Source organism: Mustelus asterias, chromosome 5 (genome assembly GCF_964213995.1).
Source record: "Mustelus asterias chromosome 5, sMusAst1.hap1.1, whole genome shotgun sequence".
Classification (NCBI taxonomy): Eukaryota; Metazoa; Chordata; class Chondrichthyes; order Carcharhiniformes; family Triakidae; genus Mustelus; species Mustelus asterias.
In genome coordinates, this window is record NC_135805.1 from 124,322,153 (window position 1) to 124,340,326 (window position 18,174).

General features: G+C 47.3%; 1 protein-coding gene across 4 annotated transcripts in view; it reads right to left on the minus strand.

Moving 5' to 3' along the window:
• asrgl1 (asparaginase and isoaspartyl peptidase 1) overlaps positions 1 to 18,174 on the minus strand; it is a 52,846-nt gene that overhangs the window by 17,946 nt on the left and 16,726 nt on the right. For all 4 annotated transcript variants that reach the window (XM_078213759.1, XM_078213761.1, XM_078213760.1 and 1 more), the window contains exons 3-5: positions 14,866 to 15,008; positions 4,235 to 4,389; positions 2,072 to 2,190 (exon numbers count right to left, since the gene is read on the minus strand). In XM_078213759.1, the coding sequence (XP_078069885.1) occupies positions 2,072 to 2,190; positions 4,235 to 4,389; positions 14,866 to 15,008 (417 nt within the window). The remainder of the gene's footprint in view (positions 1 to 2,071; positions 2,191 to 4,234; positions 4,390 to 14,865; positions 15,009 to 18,174) is intronic.

Sequence of the window (18,174 nt, forward strand, 5' to 3'; positions counted from 1 at the left end):
AGAACACCATCCACCAGGTACACGGTACATACTCTTGCAATTCGGCCAACGTTGTCTACCTGATACGCTGGAAGAAAGGATGTCCCGAGGCATGGTACATTGGGGAAACCATGCAGACACTACGACAACGGATGAATGAACACCGCTCGACAATCACCAGGCAAGACTGTTCTCTTCCTGTTGGGGAGCACTTCAGCGGTCACGGGCATTCGGCCTCTGATATTCGGGTAAGCGTTCTCCAAGGCGGCCTTCACGACACACGACGGCGCAGAGTCGCTGAGCAGAAACTGATAGCCAAGTTCTGCACACACAAGGACAGCCTCAACCGGGATATTGGGTTCATGTCACACTATTTGTAACCCCCACAGTTGCCTGGACCTGCAGAGTTTCACTGGCTGTCTTGTCTGGAGACAATACACATCTTTTTAGCCTGTCTTGATGCTCTCTCCACTCACATTGTTTTGTTTCTTAAAGACTTGATTAGTTGTAAGTATTCGCATTCCAACCATTATTCATGTAAATTGAGTTTGTGTCTTTATATGCCCTGTTTGTGAACAGAATTCCCACTCACCTGAAGAAGGGGCTGGGAGCTCCGAAAGCTTGTGTGGCTTTTGCTACCAAATAAACCTGTTGGACTTTAACCTGGTGTTGTTAAACTTCTTACTGAGATTCCCATCTCAGGGCTCTCCCGTTCACACAAACAGCCAGAGTCCGAATAAGTCATGGATCTAGGGAGACAAAATGAAATTGAAAATGCTGCAACTGTCTGGCCTGTCAGCATGTATAGTGAGAGAAAAACAGGGTTCTGAAGGAAGGTAATTATTTCTGTCTCTACACATCCTGTCAGCCCTGATAAGTTCCAGCTTTTATTTCAGACTCCCAGGATCAGCAATATTTTATTTTTGATACAAGTAGAGAAGGGAGTCTGTTAAAATGGCAGCGACTGTGGAACCTGACATCACCTTGTACACTGCAGGGGGATTCTTGCTGCCCTTTGAAAATTAGTGTCTAAAATATTAAGCAGTACAGTGAAGATAAGCCCAAATTGATATCTGCATTCAGCCAAAAGGGCAGCGTGTAAATAGCAAACAGTAAACAGTACAATTGGAACAAACATCACAAACAAATTGACAAAATGGGCAGACGGACATGGCTGATGAAATAAAAGCAAATTACTGTGGAGACGCTGACAGATCGGAGCATGTGCAATGGCCCGCACAGCGCTATGCTGCCGACCTCTTCAGTGGGAATAAGCCCCGCCCACTGATTTTCAACAGGATTTACGCTAGTGCATTCTGCAGCACACAGAGCATGGGAGATTCATTTTGAAACTCCCGCTGAAAAAAACCAGCATGATTCACTCCATTCTTATGCGAATTCAACACTTAAAATGTTTTTGGTAGAATCGCCCACATTGATGGGATCAGTGAGGAGAGGCAGTACAAAATAAATGGCACAATTTGAAACAGAGATATCTGTGGGTTATGCAAACAAATTTTTGAAAGTGAATCAAACATAAAGACTTAAAGCATGAGATCCGTGGCTCTAAAAATGAAGGCACAGAATAGACATTCTCAAAATCTTGATAAATCATTAGTTAGGAGCCAGCTGGAGAATTGTGGTTGACTGTGTGGAAACATACTTTAGGATGGTGTCAAAGCAATAAAATGGTACTGAGGATACAGGCGAGTTATGTAAAGAGACTAGAGAAGCTTGGGTTATTCCTCTTACAGCAGAGTAGGTTGAGGGAAGATTTGATAGAGGTGTTCAAAAACATGCATGGTTTTAATAGAGTAAGGAAAAAGAAACTAGTTCCACGGAAAGGAGGATCAGGAACCAGAAAACAGAGTTAAGGTAAATCAGTGGAAGAATTAGAGATGGGTGAAGAGAATTGGTTTCAGCTTTTCCCCCTAGGGAACCCTTCATCCTGTATCCCATCAAACTGATAAATGGAGGGAGACATGTGATTGCTATCACCTCCCCTTGAGTCATTGTGAATACATATATACAGCAGCACTTGAAAGCAGAAAATTTAGGAAAACTAAGCAGGAAACAAGAGGAAATACTGTACCAATACAAGGAGTATCACCAATTCGACCCACCAACGTGTTGTTTAGTCCTCCAGTCGAGGTGGCACAGGCCACATTCCCATCAGTGTCTAATGCAACAGCACCAATTGTCCCATGGTCACTGTGTTAGCGAAAAAATCAAAGATGAAGTTTAAATGGTTTATAATTCCTTAAGCTAAGTGTTAGTGAAGCATCCTTCAGTATTACATTGTCATTTTAACAAATGAAACAGAAAAGTCTGATTAAAATTATTTCATAGGCTCATATCCTTGAACTGGAATATGCATTCAAATTCTTGTTCAAATTTGCAGCTGCTTAAATCTTCAATCTCATGACATGAAATTCTGCTGGGAATTATGCTGAAGGAAAACACAAGTTTCTGCACAGCCTTATTAACATGAACCCAAAGATCAATTCTTCCAGGAATAAGTTCAATCAAGCAGTATTATTGATTGGAATCAATCAATGCATGGGTCCCTGTCTATGTGGAGTTTGCACATTCTCCCCGTGTCTGCGTGGGTTTCCTCCGGGTCCTCCAGTTTCCTCCCACAGTGCAAAGATGTGCAGGTTAGGTTGATTGGCCATGCTAAATTGACCCTTAGTGTCCCAGGATGTATATGTTAGAGGGATAGCAAGGTAAGTATGTGGGGTTGTGGGGATAGGCCTGGGTGGGATTGCTGTTAGTGCAGATTCGATGGGCCGAATCTGCACCAACAGAAACTGTACGGTTTCTATGATTCTATGAAATCGAAACCGTTTAGAAAGGAATAAACTCATTAACGATAGTCAGCATGGTTTTGTGAGAGGGAGGTCATGCCTCACTAACCTGGTGGAGTTTTTTGAAGAAGTGACTAGAATGGTTGACAAGGGAAGGGCTGTGGATGTCGTCTATATGGACTTTAGTAAGGCGTTTGACAAAGTCCCTCATGGTAGGCTGATGAAAAAGGTTGGATCTCATGGGATAAAAGGGGAGGTGGCTAGATGGGTGGAGAACTGGCTTGGTCACAGAAGACAGAGGGTGGTAGTGGAAGGGTCTTTTTCCGGCTGGAGGCCTGTGACTAGTGGTGTTCCGCAGGGCTCTGTATTGGGACCTCTGCTGTTTGTGATTTATATAAACGATCTGGAAGAAGGTGTAACTGGGGTGATCAGTAAGTTTGCGGACGACACAAAATTGGCAGGACTTGCAGATAGTGAGGAGCATTCTCAGAGGCTACAGAAGGATATAGATAGGCTGGAAATTTGGGCAAAGAAATGGCAGATGGAGTTCAATCCTGATCAATGCGAAGTGATGCATTTTGGTAGAAATATTGTAGGGAGGAGCTATACGATAAATGGCAGAACCATAAAGGGTGTAGATACGCAGAGGGACCTGGGTGTGCAAGTCCACAGATCCTTGAAGGTGACGTCACAGGTGGAGAAGGAGGTGAAGAAGGCATATGGCATGCTTGCCTTTATAGGACGGGGCATAGAGTATAAAAGTTGGGGTCTGATGTTGCAGATGTATAGAACGTTGGTTCGGCCGCATTTGGAATACTGTGTCCAGTTCTGGTCGCCACACTACCAGAAGGATGTGGAGGCTTTGGAGAGAGTACAGAGGAGGTTTACCAGGATGTTGCCTGGTATGGAGGGGCTTAGTTATGAGGAGAGATTGGGTAAACTGGGGTTGTTCTCCCCGGAAAGACGGAGGATGAGGGGAGACTTAATAGAGGTGTATAAAATTATGAAAGGCATAGATAGGGTGAACGGTGGGAAGCTTTTCCCCAGGTCGGTGGTGACGTTCACGAGGGGTCATAGGTTCAAGGTGAAGGGGGGGAGGTTTAACACAGATATCAGAAGGACATATTTTACACAGAGGGTGGTGGGGGCCTGGAATACGCTGCCAGGCAAGGTGGTGGAGGCGGACACACTGGGAACGTTTAAGACTTATCTAGATAGCCATATGAACGGAGTGGGAATGGAGGGATACAAAAGAATGGTCTCGTTTGGACCAGGGAGCGGCATGGGCTTGGAGGGCCGAAGGGCCTGTTCCTGTGCTGTATTGTTCTTTGTTCTTTGTCTAAAAACAGAGTTGGCAAGAATGTCATATATGTTTAGAATTCTGTCTGCTGTAGAGACTATTAAACCTTGTCCAATGAGAACAGGAGGTTCGAATTAAATGAATTTACATCTGTGAATCCACTGGAGTAGAGGCTCCTGAGAGTTTAGTCCTCCATCGTTCTCTCGATCTTTCCGTAATCAAAAATTCCATTGGGATTTCTGGGAGACCTACTGATTTAGCGAAACGCGATGCACCTCGGTCACTCAGCATCACATGATTGGTCTAGAAAAGAAGTAGGTTCCAATCAGCATTTAACAATCAGATTTAAACAAACCAAATGAATGGGTTTAGGTGTATCTAAAGTACCAAGGAATCTGGAGCAGTAACAGAGACACTAAAGGCCATGGGAAGTAGGTAATAAATCAGATTTGAGACATAAATATCATTGCACCACGTCTGACATTTGGAATCAGCCAATATTTAATGCGAAATAAACTTCAATTCATCAACCAAGAACCACCAGCTTTGGACCAGCAAAACCTGACTGCAGCTGAAGAGACTACCCTGACATCAGATTAGAATCAATGTTGCACTTGCCAATAGTCTCACTTTGATATTAATTGTCCCATCATTGGTCCTGAAGACATCAAACCCAATTTAAAATTCCCTCCAGCAGCTCAGGTTTCCCACGCGGCATTTCACCGAAAGAAAAAAGCTGCCAGCATTTGTGTGAAGGGGGCCACCCACTCCCCACAACTGGAACCACTGATGCCCATCCAGCCTCCACCTCTGACTGTGGACCCCCACCCCGCCCCGGAATGCTGACCTCTCCCCTGCCCCGCATGGAATGCTGACCTCTTGCCCTGCCCCGACCCGGCATGCTGACCTCTTCCACACCCCCCTCGACCCTGACTGCTGACCACTCCCTCCCCCGTGACCCGGAATGCTGACCTCCCCATGTCCTCATCCCGACTGCTGACCTCTCCCCCCGACCCGATTGCTGACCTCTGCTCCCCGACCCGATTGCTGACCTCTGCTCCCCGACCCGACTGCTGACCTCTCCCCCCGCCGACCCGATTGCTGACCTCTCCTCCCCCCTCCAATTTGACTGACCTCTCCCACCTGCCCGACCTGACTGCTGACCACTCCTCCCCTCCGACCAGACCGCTGACCACTTCCCTCCTCCGACCCGACTGCTGACCACTTCCCCCCTCCGACCCGACTGCTGACCACTTCCCCCCTCCGACCCGACTGCTGACCACTTCCCCCCTCCGACCTGACTGCTGACCACTTCCCCCCTCCGACCTGACTGCTGACCACTTCCCCCCTCCGACCCGACTGCTGACCACTTCCCCCTTCCGACCTGACTGCTGACCTCTCCCCCCTCCGACCCGACTGCTGACCACTTCCCCCCTCTGACCCGACTGCTGACCACTTCCCCCTTCCGACCCGACTGCTGACCACTTCCCCCTTCCGACCCGACAGCTCACCTCTTCCCCCCACCAAACTCCAACTAATGACCTCTTTCCCACACCTCCGACCCGACTGCTGACCTCTCCTTCCCATAACGGCTGACCTCGCTCGACTCCACCCCGCCGCCACCAACCCTGACTGACCTCCAATGTCCCCAACCCCACACCCTCCCCACCAACTCACATTGCTTCTGATTGCCATTGTTCCTGGTGGTTTCCTGATACTGGTGTTGCCTCTCACCTGTAGTCAGCTGTCAGGAGGGATATGGACTTGTACAATGTGAATAAATTAGTGACATTAAATGGCAGAACGTCCAGGGCTCAGTCTCACCGTCCCTGCCTCACCATGAATGTTGGCATCCCGAAAAAAGACAGCAATGTTGCTGCTCCTACTCAGCATGTTTTGTGCTGAAAAGTGAACTTTTGGCGATGACAGGGTCAACTTCTGATGTCAACCTCTCAAACCCATGGCTCAATGCCCTGCTGACTCTGTCGCATTCCAACCATTATTCTGTAAATTGAGTTTGTGTCTTTACATGCCCTGTTTATGAACAGATTTCCCACTCACCTGAAGAAGGGGCTTAAGGCTCCGAAAGCTTGTGTGGCTTTTGCTACCAAATAAACCTGTTGGACTTTAACCTGGTGTTGTTAAACTTCTTATTGTGTTTACCCCAGTCCAACGCCAGCATCTCCACGTCATGACTAAGCCCGAGTACAGAGTGGCAACGAGAACCCCACCCCCATCGTTCACCCCCCATTACCCCCAACTCATGGGGGGCTTCCATGGCCCCGCTTCACTCCAGCAGGGTTGGGCCGCAATCGGGCCCGGAGACTTCAGTCTTGGGCCCACATCAGATGGAAATCCCCATTAACATAACTTATTCAGCTCCGCATCAATTTCTGGCACGGAGCTGACGATGCCAGAAATCTGGCAGCCAGAGACGTGTGGAGGATGTAGCCCCAGCAGAAGGCCCCCTGCACCGTTTGAGTCTTGCAGCCGGCTGTGCTGCTCCTCGCTGAAGTCACTACATTCTGGAGCAGACCGCTCAATCCACTTGAACTTGTCTGAGTTATTCAAAAAGGTACATATTTCTTTCTGATTCAGTCAGTGCAATCAAGATATCACTGGCTTGAAAGGCACAGCCAACAACAGCATTCTATAATTAGGCAAATCTAAGTTATTTGCGCATTTTAGGTCTAACAATTAGACAATAGCCAGTAAGATTGAAGAGATTCAGATTTACATCCACACTCTGTTTCTGCAGAGTTCTTAATCTTATGCACCTTGCTTCAATGGACTTGATGAAAGCGAGTGGACCATCTCACTCGGGTTCCTAACTGCAATTCCGACTGACTGTTCAGACCACGAAGATTAAAGGTAGAAAACTCACTGGCAGAGAATACGGCATTTAGACAGCAGTTCAGTTTGGAGCATGCTTCTGCCCTGATTCATACTCATGGTTTGAAAGGGGCATTTCTAAAAAAGTGTAGAAAGACGACGCAAAAATACGAACAGCAATTAAGGTTCAGTAGTTAAAAACCAAGGTTCAGCCATTCAAAGTTTGATGATGAGAATGACTCACTGACCATCCTGGAAAGCAGAGATTTGGTTCTAAATTTGATAGTCTCGCAAAGTGCATGCTGTGGGAGAGCATGGTATTAAAGAACAAAGAAAATTACAGCGCAGAAACAGGCTCTTCGGCCCTCCAAGCCTGCACCGACCATGCTGCCTGACTGAACTAAAACCCCCTACCCTTCCGGGGACCATATCCCTCTATTCCTAACATATTCATGTATTTGTCCAGACGCCCCTTAAAACTCACTATCGTAACTGCTTCCACGACCTCCCCTGGCAGCGAGTTCCAGGCACCCACCACCCTCTGTGCAAAAAAACTTGCCTCGTACATCTCCTTTAAACCTTGCCCCTCGCACCTTAAACCTGTGCCCCCGAGTAATTGACTCTTCAACCCTTCGAAAAAGCATCTGACTATGCACTCTGTCCATGCCCCTCATAATCTTGTAGACTTCTATCAGGTCGCCACTCAACCTCCGTCGTTCCAGTGAGAATAAATCAAGTTTCTCCAATCTCTCCCCATAGCAAATGCCCTCCATACCAGGCAACATCCTGGTAAACCTTTTCTGCAGCTTCTCCAAAGCCTCCACATCCTTCTGGTAGTGTGGCGACCAGAATTGAACACGATATTCCATGTGCGGCCTAACTAAGGTTCTATAAAGCTGCAACATGACTTGCCAATTTTTAAACTCAATGTCCCAGCTGATGAAGGCAAGCATGCCATATGCCTTCTTGAACACCTTTTCCACCTGCGTTGCCACTTTCAGTGACCTGTGTACCTGTACACCCAGATCCCTCTGCCTATCAATACTCTTAAGGGTTCTGCCATTTACTGTATATTTCCTATCTGTATTAAACCTTCCAAAATGCATTACCTCACATTTGTCCGGATTAAACTCCATCTGCTATCTCTCCGTCCAAGCCTCCAACCAATCTATATCCTGCTGTATCCTCTGATGGTCCTCACTGCTATCTGCAAATCCACGAACCTTTGTGTCGTCCGCAAAGTTGCTAATCAATCCAATTACATTTTCCTCCAAATCATTTATATATATTACAAACAGCAAAAGTCCCAGCACGGAGCCCTGAGGAATGCCACTTGTCACAGCCCTCCATTCAGAAACGCACCCTTCCACTGCTACCCTCTGTCTTCTATGACCGAGCCAGTCCTGTATCCACCTTGCCAGCTCACCTCTGATCCCATGCGACTTCACCTTCTGCACAAGTCAGCCATGAGGGACCTTGTCAAAGGCCTCACTGTCGACATCATCCACTGCCCTACCCTCAATCATCTTCGTCACTTCCTCAAAAAACTCGATCAAGTTCGTGAGACACAACCTCACCTTCACAAAACCATTTTGCCTCTCGCTAATACGTCCACTTATTTCGAAGTGGGAGTAAATCCTGTCTCGAAGAATCCTCTCCAATAATTTCCCTACCACTGACGTAAGGCTCACCATCCTGTAATTACCTGGATTATTCTTGCTACCCTTCTTAAACAAAGGAATAACATTGGCATCTGGCCTCCCGGACATCCACATCTGTGAGGGGTGTGTCGAGCTGCGGTTCCTGAGGGACCGTGTTAGGGAGCTGGAACTGCAGCTCGAGGGTCTTAGGCTGTTAAGGGAGAATGAGGAGGTGATAGACAAGAGCTTTCATCAGGTGGTCACACCAGGGCCACGGGTGGAGGCCAAGTGGGTGACGGCCAGGAAGGGTAAAGCTCGGGTGATTGAGAGCACCCCGGTGGGTGTGCCCCTGCACAACAAGTACTCCTGCCTGAGTACTGTTGGGGGGACAACCCGCCTGGGGGAAGCAGCAGTGGCCGTGTCTCCGGGGTGGAGTCCGGCCCTGTAACTCAGAGGGCTAAAGAAAAGAGGAGGAAGGCAGTATTAATCGGGGACTCGACAGTCAGGGGGTCGGACAGGCGATTTTGCGAAGGCAGACGGGAGTCTCGCATGGTGGTCTGCCTCCCTGGGGCTGGGATCCAGGATGTCACTGGGCGAGTCCCAGAAATCCTGAGGTGGGAGGGAGAGGAGCCGAAGGTAGCGGTACATATTGGTACCGCGATGTGGGAAGGAAGGGGGAAGGGGTCATGAAAAGAGAGTATAGGGAACGAGGGAGACAGCTGAGAAGGAGGAAAGCAAAAGTAGTAATCTCAGGATTGCTGCCTGTGCCACGGGAAGGTGAGGACAGGAATGGAGTGAGGTGGAGGATGAATGTGTGGCTGAGGGACTGGCGCAGGGAGCAGGGATTCAGGTTCCTGGACCATTGGGACCTCTTCAGGGGCAGGTGTGACCTGTACACAAAAAACGGGTGGCACTTGAATCCCAGGGGGACCAATATCCTGGCAGGAAGGTTGTCTAAGGCTACTGGGGAGAGTTTAAACGAGATAGGTTGGGGGGAGGGGATCAAAATGAGGTGACTGAGAGAGAGGAAGGTAGCTCGCAAACAGAGAAGGGTTATAGATGGTGCAAGAGGGCGGATGGATAGGGAATAGAGAAGGGGAGAGCTCAGACCAAAGGATTGAGATGTGTTTACTTTAATGCCAGGAGTACAGTGAATAAAGGGGATGAGCTCAGAGCGTGGATCGATGCCTGGAAGTATGATGTGGTGGCCATTACGGAGACTTGGATGTCTCAGGGACAGGACTGGATACTCCAGGTGCCGGGATTCAGATGTTTCAGGAAGCTAATTGTTCCACTGGAGCAAGCTGAGAGGGAGTGATTGGAGGCAGCAGTGCTGGTGAGAGATTAATTGAATTGTTTATTTATTTAATTAGTCAGCGAGTGTGTGGTTTTTTTTTGGCCTTTACTTTTGCAGTAGTATTTTAAGTTTAAAGTGAAAACTGGAAGTGGGCTGCTAAGGAGTTTGGGGAGGGGTTTATTTTAACTTTAAAAGTCAGTTACCTGGGAGGTTCCCCCTCATTGTTCCACTGGAGCAAGCTGAGAGGGACTGATTGGAGGCAGCAGTGCTGGTGAGAGATTAATTGAATTGTTTATTTATTTAATTAGTCAGCTAGTGTGTGATTAATTTTGGCCTTTACCTTTGCAGTAGGATTTTGAGTTTAAAGTGAAAACTGGAAGTGGGCTGCTAAGGAGTCTGGGAAGGGTTTTTTAAGCACGTGAAGTATAAAAGGTAGGCTGCAGTATACAGCGGGCAGCGTCGGGAGCGGGCAGAGGAGTGTGTGGGAAGCAGAGTGTGAGCTATAAGGCTTTGGCTCACAGGGCTTGAGTGAGTGGGAAGCAGAGTGTGAGCTATAAGGCTTTGGCTCACAGGGCTTGAGTGAGTGGGAAGCAGAGTGTGAGCTATAAGGCTTTGGCTCACAGGGCTTGAGTGAGTGGGAAGCAGAGTGTGAGCTATAAGGCTTTGGCTCACAGGGCTTGAGTGAGTGGGAAGCAGAGTGTGAGCTATAAGGCTTTGGCTCACAGGGCTTGAGTGAGTGGGAAGCAGAGTGTGAGCTATAAGGCTTTGGCTCACAGGGCTTGAGTGAGTGGGAAGCAGAGTGTGAGCTATAAGGCTTTGGCTCACAGGGCTTCGGGGGACAGGGCGAGCAGGGGTGAGTTTAAATTCATTTTTGCTGTTTCTACCTGGTACTGGCAAGGTATCTAGAGGGGATGGGTGTGCAGGCAGTACTATGTTCCTCTTGCACTATGTTTGAGGTGAGGGACGACGACAGTGTCCCTGCTGATTACACCTGTGGGAAGTGCACCCATCTGCAGCTCCTCCAAAACCGTGTGAGGGAACTGGAGCTGGAGTTGGATGAACTTAGGATCATTAGGGACGCAGAGGTGGCCGTAGACAGAAGCTTTAGGAATACAGTTACTCCGAGGAATGAAAGCAGATGCGTGACGGTGAGAGGGACTGGGAGGAAGCAGTCAGTGCAGGGATCCCCGGTGGTCGTTCCCCTGAGCAACAAGTATTCCGCTTTGGATACGGTTGAGGGGGATGACATACCAGTGATGAGCCGCAGTGAGAGGATCTCCAGCACTGTGTCCGTCTCTGTGGCTCGGGAGGGAGAGCGGGAGGGCAATAGTTATTGGGGACTCGTTAGTTAGTGGGATAGATAGGAGGTTCTGTGGCAGCAAAAGAGACTCACGGATGGTATGTTGCCTACCGGATGCCAAGGTCCGTGACGTCTCGGACCGTGTTTTCCGGATTCTTAAGGGGGAGGGGAAACAGTCACAAGTCGTGGTACACATTGGTACCAATGACATAGGTAAGAGAAGGAATGGAGATTTAAAACAGGAAATTCGGGAGCTGGGCTGGAAGCTGAGAGCCAAGGCAAAACATGTGGTCATCTCTGGTACGTTGCCAGTACCACGTGATAGCGAGTTGAGGAACAGGGAGAGAGTGCAGTTAAACATGTGGTTGCAGGGATGGTGTAGGAGGGAGGGTTTCAGATACGTGGATAATTGGAACACATTCTGGGGAAGGTGGGACCTGTACAAACAGGACGGGGTGCACCTGAACCAGAGGGGCACCAATATCCGGGGAGGGAAATTTGATACGGCTCTTCAGGGGGGTTTAAACTAATTTGTCAGGGGAGTGGGAAAAGGAGTTGTAGTCCAAAAGTCAGTGTTGAGGGTGGTGAGGTATTGGGGAAGGTATCAGGGTCAAGGGTGGGTACCGGTAGACAGGTAGGTGGGTTGAAGTGTGTCTACTTCAATGCAAGGAGCATCCGGAACAAGGTAGATGAACTTGGGGCGTGGATTGGTACTTGGGACTACGATGTTGTGGCCATTACGTAGATGTGGGTAGAACAAGGACAGGAATGGTTGTTGGACGTTCCGGGGTATAGATGTTTCAGTAAGTGTAGGGAAGCTGGTAAAAGAGGTGGAGGAGTGGCATTGTTAATCAAGGATAGTTTAACGGCTGCGGAAAGGCACTTCGAGGGGGATCTGCACACTGAGGTAATATGGGCTGAGGTTAGAAATAGGAAAGGAGCGGTCACGTTGTTAGGAGTTTACTATAGGCCCCCAAATAGTAATAGAGATGTGGAGGAAGAAATTGCTAAGCAGATTATGGATATGTGTGGGGGTCACAGGGTAGTTGTCATGGGGGACTTTAACTTTCCAAATATTGATTGGAACCTTTGTAGGTCAAATAGTTCGGATGGGGCAGTTTTTGTGCAGTGTGTGCAGGAGGGTTTCCTGACACAATATGTGGATAGGCCGACAAGAGGTGAGGCCACATTGGATTTGGTACTGGGAAATGAACCGGGCCAAGTTTTAGATTTGGTTGTGGGAGAGCACTTTGGAGATAGTGACCACAATTCGGTGTCTTTTGTTATTGCAATGGAGAGGGATAGGGCCATACGGCAGGGCAAGGTTTACAATTGGGGGAGAGGTAATTATGATGCGATTAGGCAAGAATTAGGGGGCATAAGTTGGGAACAGAAACTGTCAGGGAAAGGCACTAATGAAAAGTGGAACTTTTTCAAGGAACAAATACTGGGTGTCCTTGAAAGGTACGTCCCTGTCAGGCAGGGAGGAAATGGCCGAGTGAGGGAACCATGGTTCACGAAAGAGGTGGAATGTCTTGTGAAAAGGAAGAGGGAAGCTTATGTAGGGATGAGGAAACAAGGTTCAGATGGCTCGATTGAGGGTTACAAGTTAGCAAGGAACGAGCTCAAAAAGGGGCTTGGGAGAGCGAGATGGGGACATGAGAAGTCCTTGGCGGGTTGGATCAAAGAAAACCCCAAGGCTTTTTACTCTTATGTGAGGAATAAAAGAATGACCAGGGTGAGGTTGGGGCCGGTCAAGGACAGGAGTGGGAACTTGTGTATGGAGTCAGTAGAGGTAGGCGAGGTGATGAATGAATACTTTTCTTCAGTGTTCACCAAGGAGAGGGGCCATGTTTTTGAGGAAGAGAAGGTGTTACAGGCTAATAGGCTGGAGGAAATAGATGTTCGGAGGGAGGATGTCCTGGCAGTTTTGAATAAACTGAAGGTCGATAAGTCCCCTGGGCCTGATGAAATATATCCTAGGATTCTTTGGGAGGCAAGGGATGAGATTGCAGAGCCTTTGACTTTGATCTTTGGGTCCTCACTGTCCACGGGGATGGTGCCAGAGGACTGGAGAATGGCGAATGTTGTTCCTCTGTTTAAGAAAGGGAATAGAAATGACCCTGGTAATTATAGACCGGTTAGTCTTACTTCGGTGGTTGGTAAATTGATGGAAAAGGTCCTGAGGGATGGGATTTACGACCATTTAGAAAGATGCGGATTAATCCGGGATAGTCAGCACGGATTCGTGAAGGGCAAGTCATGCCTCACTAATTTGATTGAATTTTTTGAGGAGGTAACTAAGTGTGTTGATGAAAGTAGGGCAGTTGATGTCATATACATGGATTTTAGTAAGGCGTTTGAGAAGGTCCACCATGGTCGGCTTATGATGAAAGTGAGGAGGTGTGGGATAGAGGGAAAGTTGACCGATTGGATAACTGGCTGTCTGATCGAAGACAGAGGGTGGTGGTGGATGGAAAATTTTCGGATTGGAGGCAGGTTGCTAGCGGAGTGCCACAGGGATCAGTGCTTGGTCCTCTGCTCTTTGTGATTTTTATTAATGACTTAGAGGAGGGGGCTGAAGGGTGGATCAGTAAATTTGCTGATGACACCAAGATTGGTGGAGTAGTGGATGAGGTGGAGGGCTGTTGTAGGCTGCAAAGAGACATAGATAGGATGCAAAGCTGGGCTGAAAAATGGCAAATGGAGTTTAACCCTGCTAAATGTGAGGTGATTCATTTTGGTAGGACTAATTTAAATGTGGATTACAGGGTCAAAGGTAGGGTTCTGAAGACTGTGGAGGAACAGAAAGATCTTGGGGTCCATATCCACAGATCTCTAAAGGTTGCCACTCAAGTGGATAGAGCTGTGAAGAAGGCCTATAGTGTGTTAGCTTTTATTATTGGAGTTTAAGAGCCGTGGGGTTATGCTGCAACTGTACAGGACCTTGGTGAGACCACATTTGGAATATTGTGTGCAGTTCTGGTCACCTCACTATAAGAAGGATGTGGAAGCACTGGAAAGAGTGCAGAGGAGATTTACCAGGATGCTGCCTGGTTTGGAGGGTAGGTCTTATGAGGAAAGGTTGAGGGAGCTAGTGCTGTTCTCTCTGGAGCGGAGGAGGCTGAGGGGAGACTTAATAGAGGTTTATAAAATGATGAAGGGGATAGATAGAGTGAACGTTCAAAGACTATTTCCTCGGGTGGATGGAGCTATTACAAGGGGGCATAACTATTGGGTTCGTGGTGGGAGATATAGGAAGGATATCAGAGGTAGGTTCTTTACGCAGAGAGTGGTTGGGGTGTGGAATGGACTGCCTGCAGTGATAGTGGAGTCAGACACTTGAGGAACATTTAAGCAGTTATTGGATAGGCACATGGAGCACACCAGGATGATAGGGAGTGGAATAGCTTGATCTTGGTTTCAGATAAAGCTCGGCACAACATCGTGGGCCGAAGGGCCTGTTCTGTGCTGTACTGTTCTTTGTTCCAGATTGAACTCCAATATGGTCAGTAAAACGGAGAGCTAATTCCAATCTCTCTCCAGTCTTTAGCACTGTTATTTATATCAAGTACTCAACGGCTTTAGTAGTAGTAGTTGTCAGTCTCAGAACTTGTTCAAGAAAATGATTTTCTCTTACAAAGAGCTAACACATCCTCTTGGTGCTGATGATCTCGGGTGGAAATTTATATTTTAGGAGTAAACTCTACCTGTTCCAGGATCAGTCGAGCAAGCTTTGTTGGATTAGCTATGTTTCTGACAGCAGCAACTGCTCCTGTATCAAGGCTTTTTCCATCCATGATCATGGCATCAAGCTCAACTTCACCACATTCATTGAGCACAGCTCCACAACCTAATTCCAACAGGAAAGAAATTCACAGTCACATTGTCTCATTTGAAATTCCTGCTCTCACAATGGCTTTGCTGTCAAAGGTTGAAACTCCCTGTTTCAGTTTTTATCTCAATTCATATAGTTTAATTTTTGTGTCCGCTTACATCTTCAATGGATATTCAGTTTTCATCACATAAATTATGAAGTTCAAAGATTGATTGCTAAATGCTTCTTTTTCAGACTGGAGAATGATGGACAGTGGTGTTGCCTGGGGTTCAGCGCTGGAACTACAGCTTGTTTTGATAGATATAAATGATTTAAAATATTGGAACAGACAGAAAAATGTCAAAATTTGTTGATGCACCTAATTTGGAGGAATGGCAAACAATGAGGATGATACTAATTGACTGCAATTGACATAGATAGGCTAGCAGAATGGGCAGACACATGGCAGATGGAAGTTAACACAGATGTATGAGATGCAATTTGGATAAGGGATTGGGAGAGGTGCTATAGACTTATGGGCACAGAATATACATGCTCAGTGACCTGGGAGTTAATGTGCATCGACCTTTGAAGGTGGCAGGACATATTGAGAGGAAGTGATTTGCAAAGCATTAGGGATCTCTAAATAGGGGTATTGTTTATAAAGCTCTGGTTAGATCGCAACTAGAATTCTGGTCACCACACTTTGGGAAGAACAGGTGGCATGGTGCCTCACAATGCCTGGGACATGAGTTTGATGCCGACCTTTGGTGACTGTATGGAGTTCCACATTCTTCCTGTGTCTGTGTGGGTTTCCTCCGGGTCCTCCGGTTTCCTCCACAGTTCAAAAGATGTGTAGATTAGGTGGTAAATGGGTGAGGTTGACAGGGACAGGGCGGAGGGAGGCTCTTCAGGGAGGTCGGCGCAGACTTGATGGGCTGAACAACCTCTTTCTGTTTTGGAGGGGTTCTCTGGTGAGGGTCCTTGAGAGGCTGCAGAGGAGGTTTAACAGAATGGTTCCAGGGATGAGGTATTTTAGTTATAAGGTTAGGTTGGAGTAAGGCGAGGGTCATTCTCCTTGGGGCAAAGGAGATTGAGGGAAAATCTGATACAGACAAAGTTATTTGTCAAAATTATAGAGACAAAGGTTTAGTGAAGAAAACCATCATGGGAAAAATACTGAAATCAATACAGAAACAAGTGATAGGATAGCATCTGGACACAGAAATTGTTAAAAATAGTCAGCATGGATTCCAAAAATTAAATCATGCTTAAATAACTTGATGGAACTCTGAAAAGATAATGGAAATTTACACAAGGGCAGTTCAGTCTGAAAATGAGATTTGTAAATGGCCTGTGACAAGGTATCATATGATAGGCTCAGAGGTTAGAGCAAGAGGACAAACAGCTGGATGGATAACAAATTTAATTTAAAAATAGAGGAGGGTAAAGGATAGTTACTTAGAACAAAGAACAAAGAAAATTACAGCACAGGAACAGGCCCTTCGGCCCTGCACCGACCATGCTGCCTGACTTAACTGAAAAGCCCTACCCTTCCAGGGACCATATCCCTCTATTCCCATCCCATTCATGTACTTGTCAAAACGCCCCTTAAAAGTCACTACCGTATCCGCTTCCACTACCTCCCCCGACAACGAGTTCCAAGCACCCACCACCCTCTGTGTAAAAAATCTGCCTCGTACATCTCCTTTAAACCTTGCCCCTCGCACCTTAAATCTGTGCCCCCTAGTAATTGACTCTTCCACCCTGGGAAAAAGCTTCCGACTATCCACTCTGTCCATGCCTCTCATAATCTTGCAGACTTCTATCAGGTCTCCCCTCAACCTCCCTCGCTCCAGCGGGAACAAACCAAGTTTCTCCAACCTTTCCTCATACCAGGCAACATCCTGGTAAATCTTTTCTGTACCCTCTCCAAAGCCTCCACATCCTTCTGGTGGTGTGGCGACCAGAATTGAACATTATATTCCAAGTGCGGCCTCACTAAGGTTCTGTAAAGCGTCAACATGACTTGCCAATTTTAAAAACTCAATACCCTGGCCGATGAAGGCAAGCATGCCGAATGCCTTCTTGACTACCTTCTCCACCTGCATTGCCACTTTCAGTGACCTGTGTACCTGTACACCCAGATCCCTTTGCCTATCAATACTCCTAAGGGTTCTGCCATTTACTGTACATTTCCTATCTGTATTAGACCTTCCAAAATGCATTACCTCACATTTGTCCGGATTAAACTCCATCTGCCATCTCTCCACCCAAGTCTCCAACTGATCTATATCCAATTTAGATTGAAGCAAGGTAGAATGCATTGTTCTACAGGGATCAGTGCTCAGTTCACTGATACTCAATTTATATTAATAGTTTGGACTTGGGAACAAGTTACACAACATCAAAATTTGCAGATGATGCAGAACTAGGGGTAGAGTTAACAGGTTTGAAGAATGCAGCGTAATTGAAACACAGAAATCAGAAACTGAATGGGGAAGAAGAGCAAGGGGTCTATGGATACAGGTTAACAAATCATTAAAAATAGCTTCACAGATCTGGCGATGATCTTTGCGTCGTCGATGGAGACGGGGGAGGTGCCGGAGGATTGGAGGATTGCGGATGTGGTTCCTATTTTCAAGAAGGGGAACAGGGATAGCCCAGGAAATTACCGACCGGTGAGTCTAACCTCAGTGGTTGGTAAGCTGATGGAGAAGATCCTGAGGGACAAGATTTATGAGCATTCAGAGAGGTTTAGTATGCTCAAGAATACTCAGCATGGCTTTGTCAAAGGCAGATCGTGCCTTACGAGCCTGGTGGAGTTCTTCGAAAATGTGACTAAACACATTGACGGAGGGAAAGCGGTAGATGTGGTTTATATGGATTTTAGCAAGGCGTTCGATAAGGTCCCCCATGCAAGGCTTCGAGAAAAAGTGAGAGGGCATGGGATCCAAGGGGCTGCTGCCCGGTGGATCCAGAACTGGCTTGCCCAAAGGTGGCAGAGTGTGGGTATAGATGGGTCTTTTTCTAAATGGAGGTCGGTCACCAGTGGTATGCCCCAGGGATCTGTTCTGGGACCCTTGCTGTTTGTCATTTTCATAAATGACCTGGATAAGGAAGTGGAGGGATGGGTTGGTAAGTTTGCTGACGACACGAAGGTTGGTGGGGTTGTGGATAGTCTGGAGGGATGTCAGAAGTT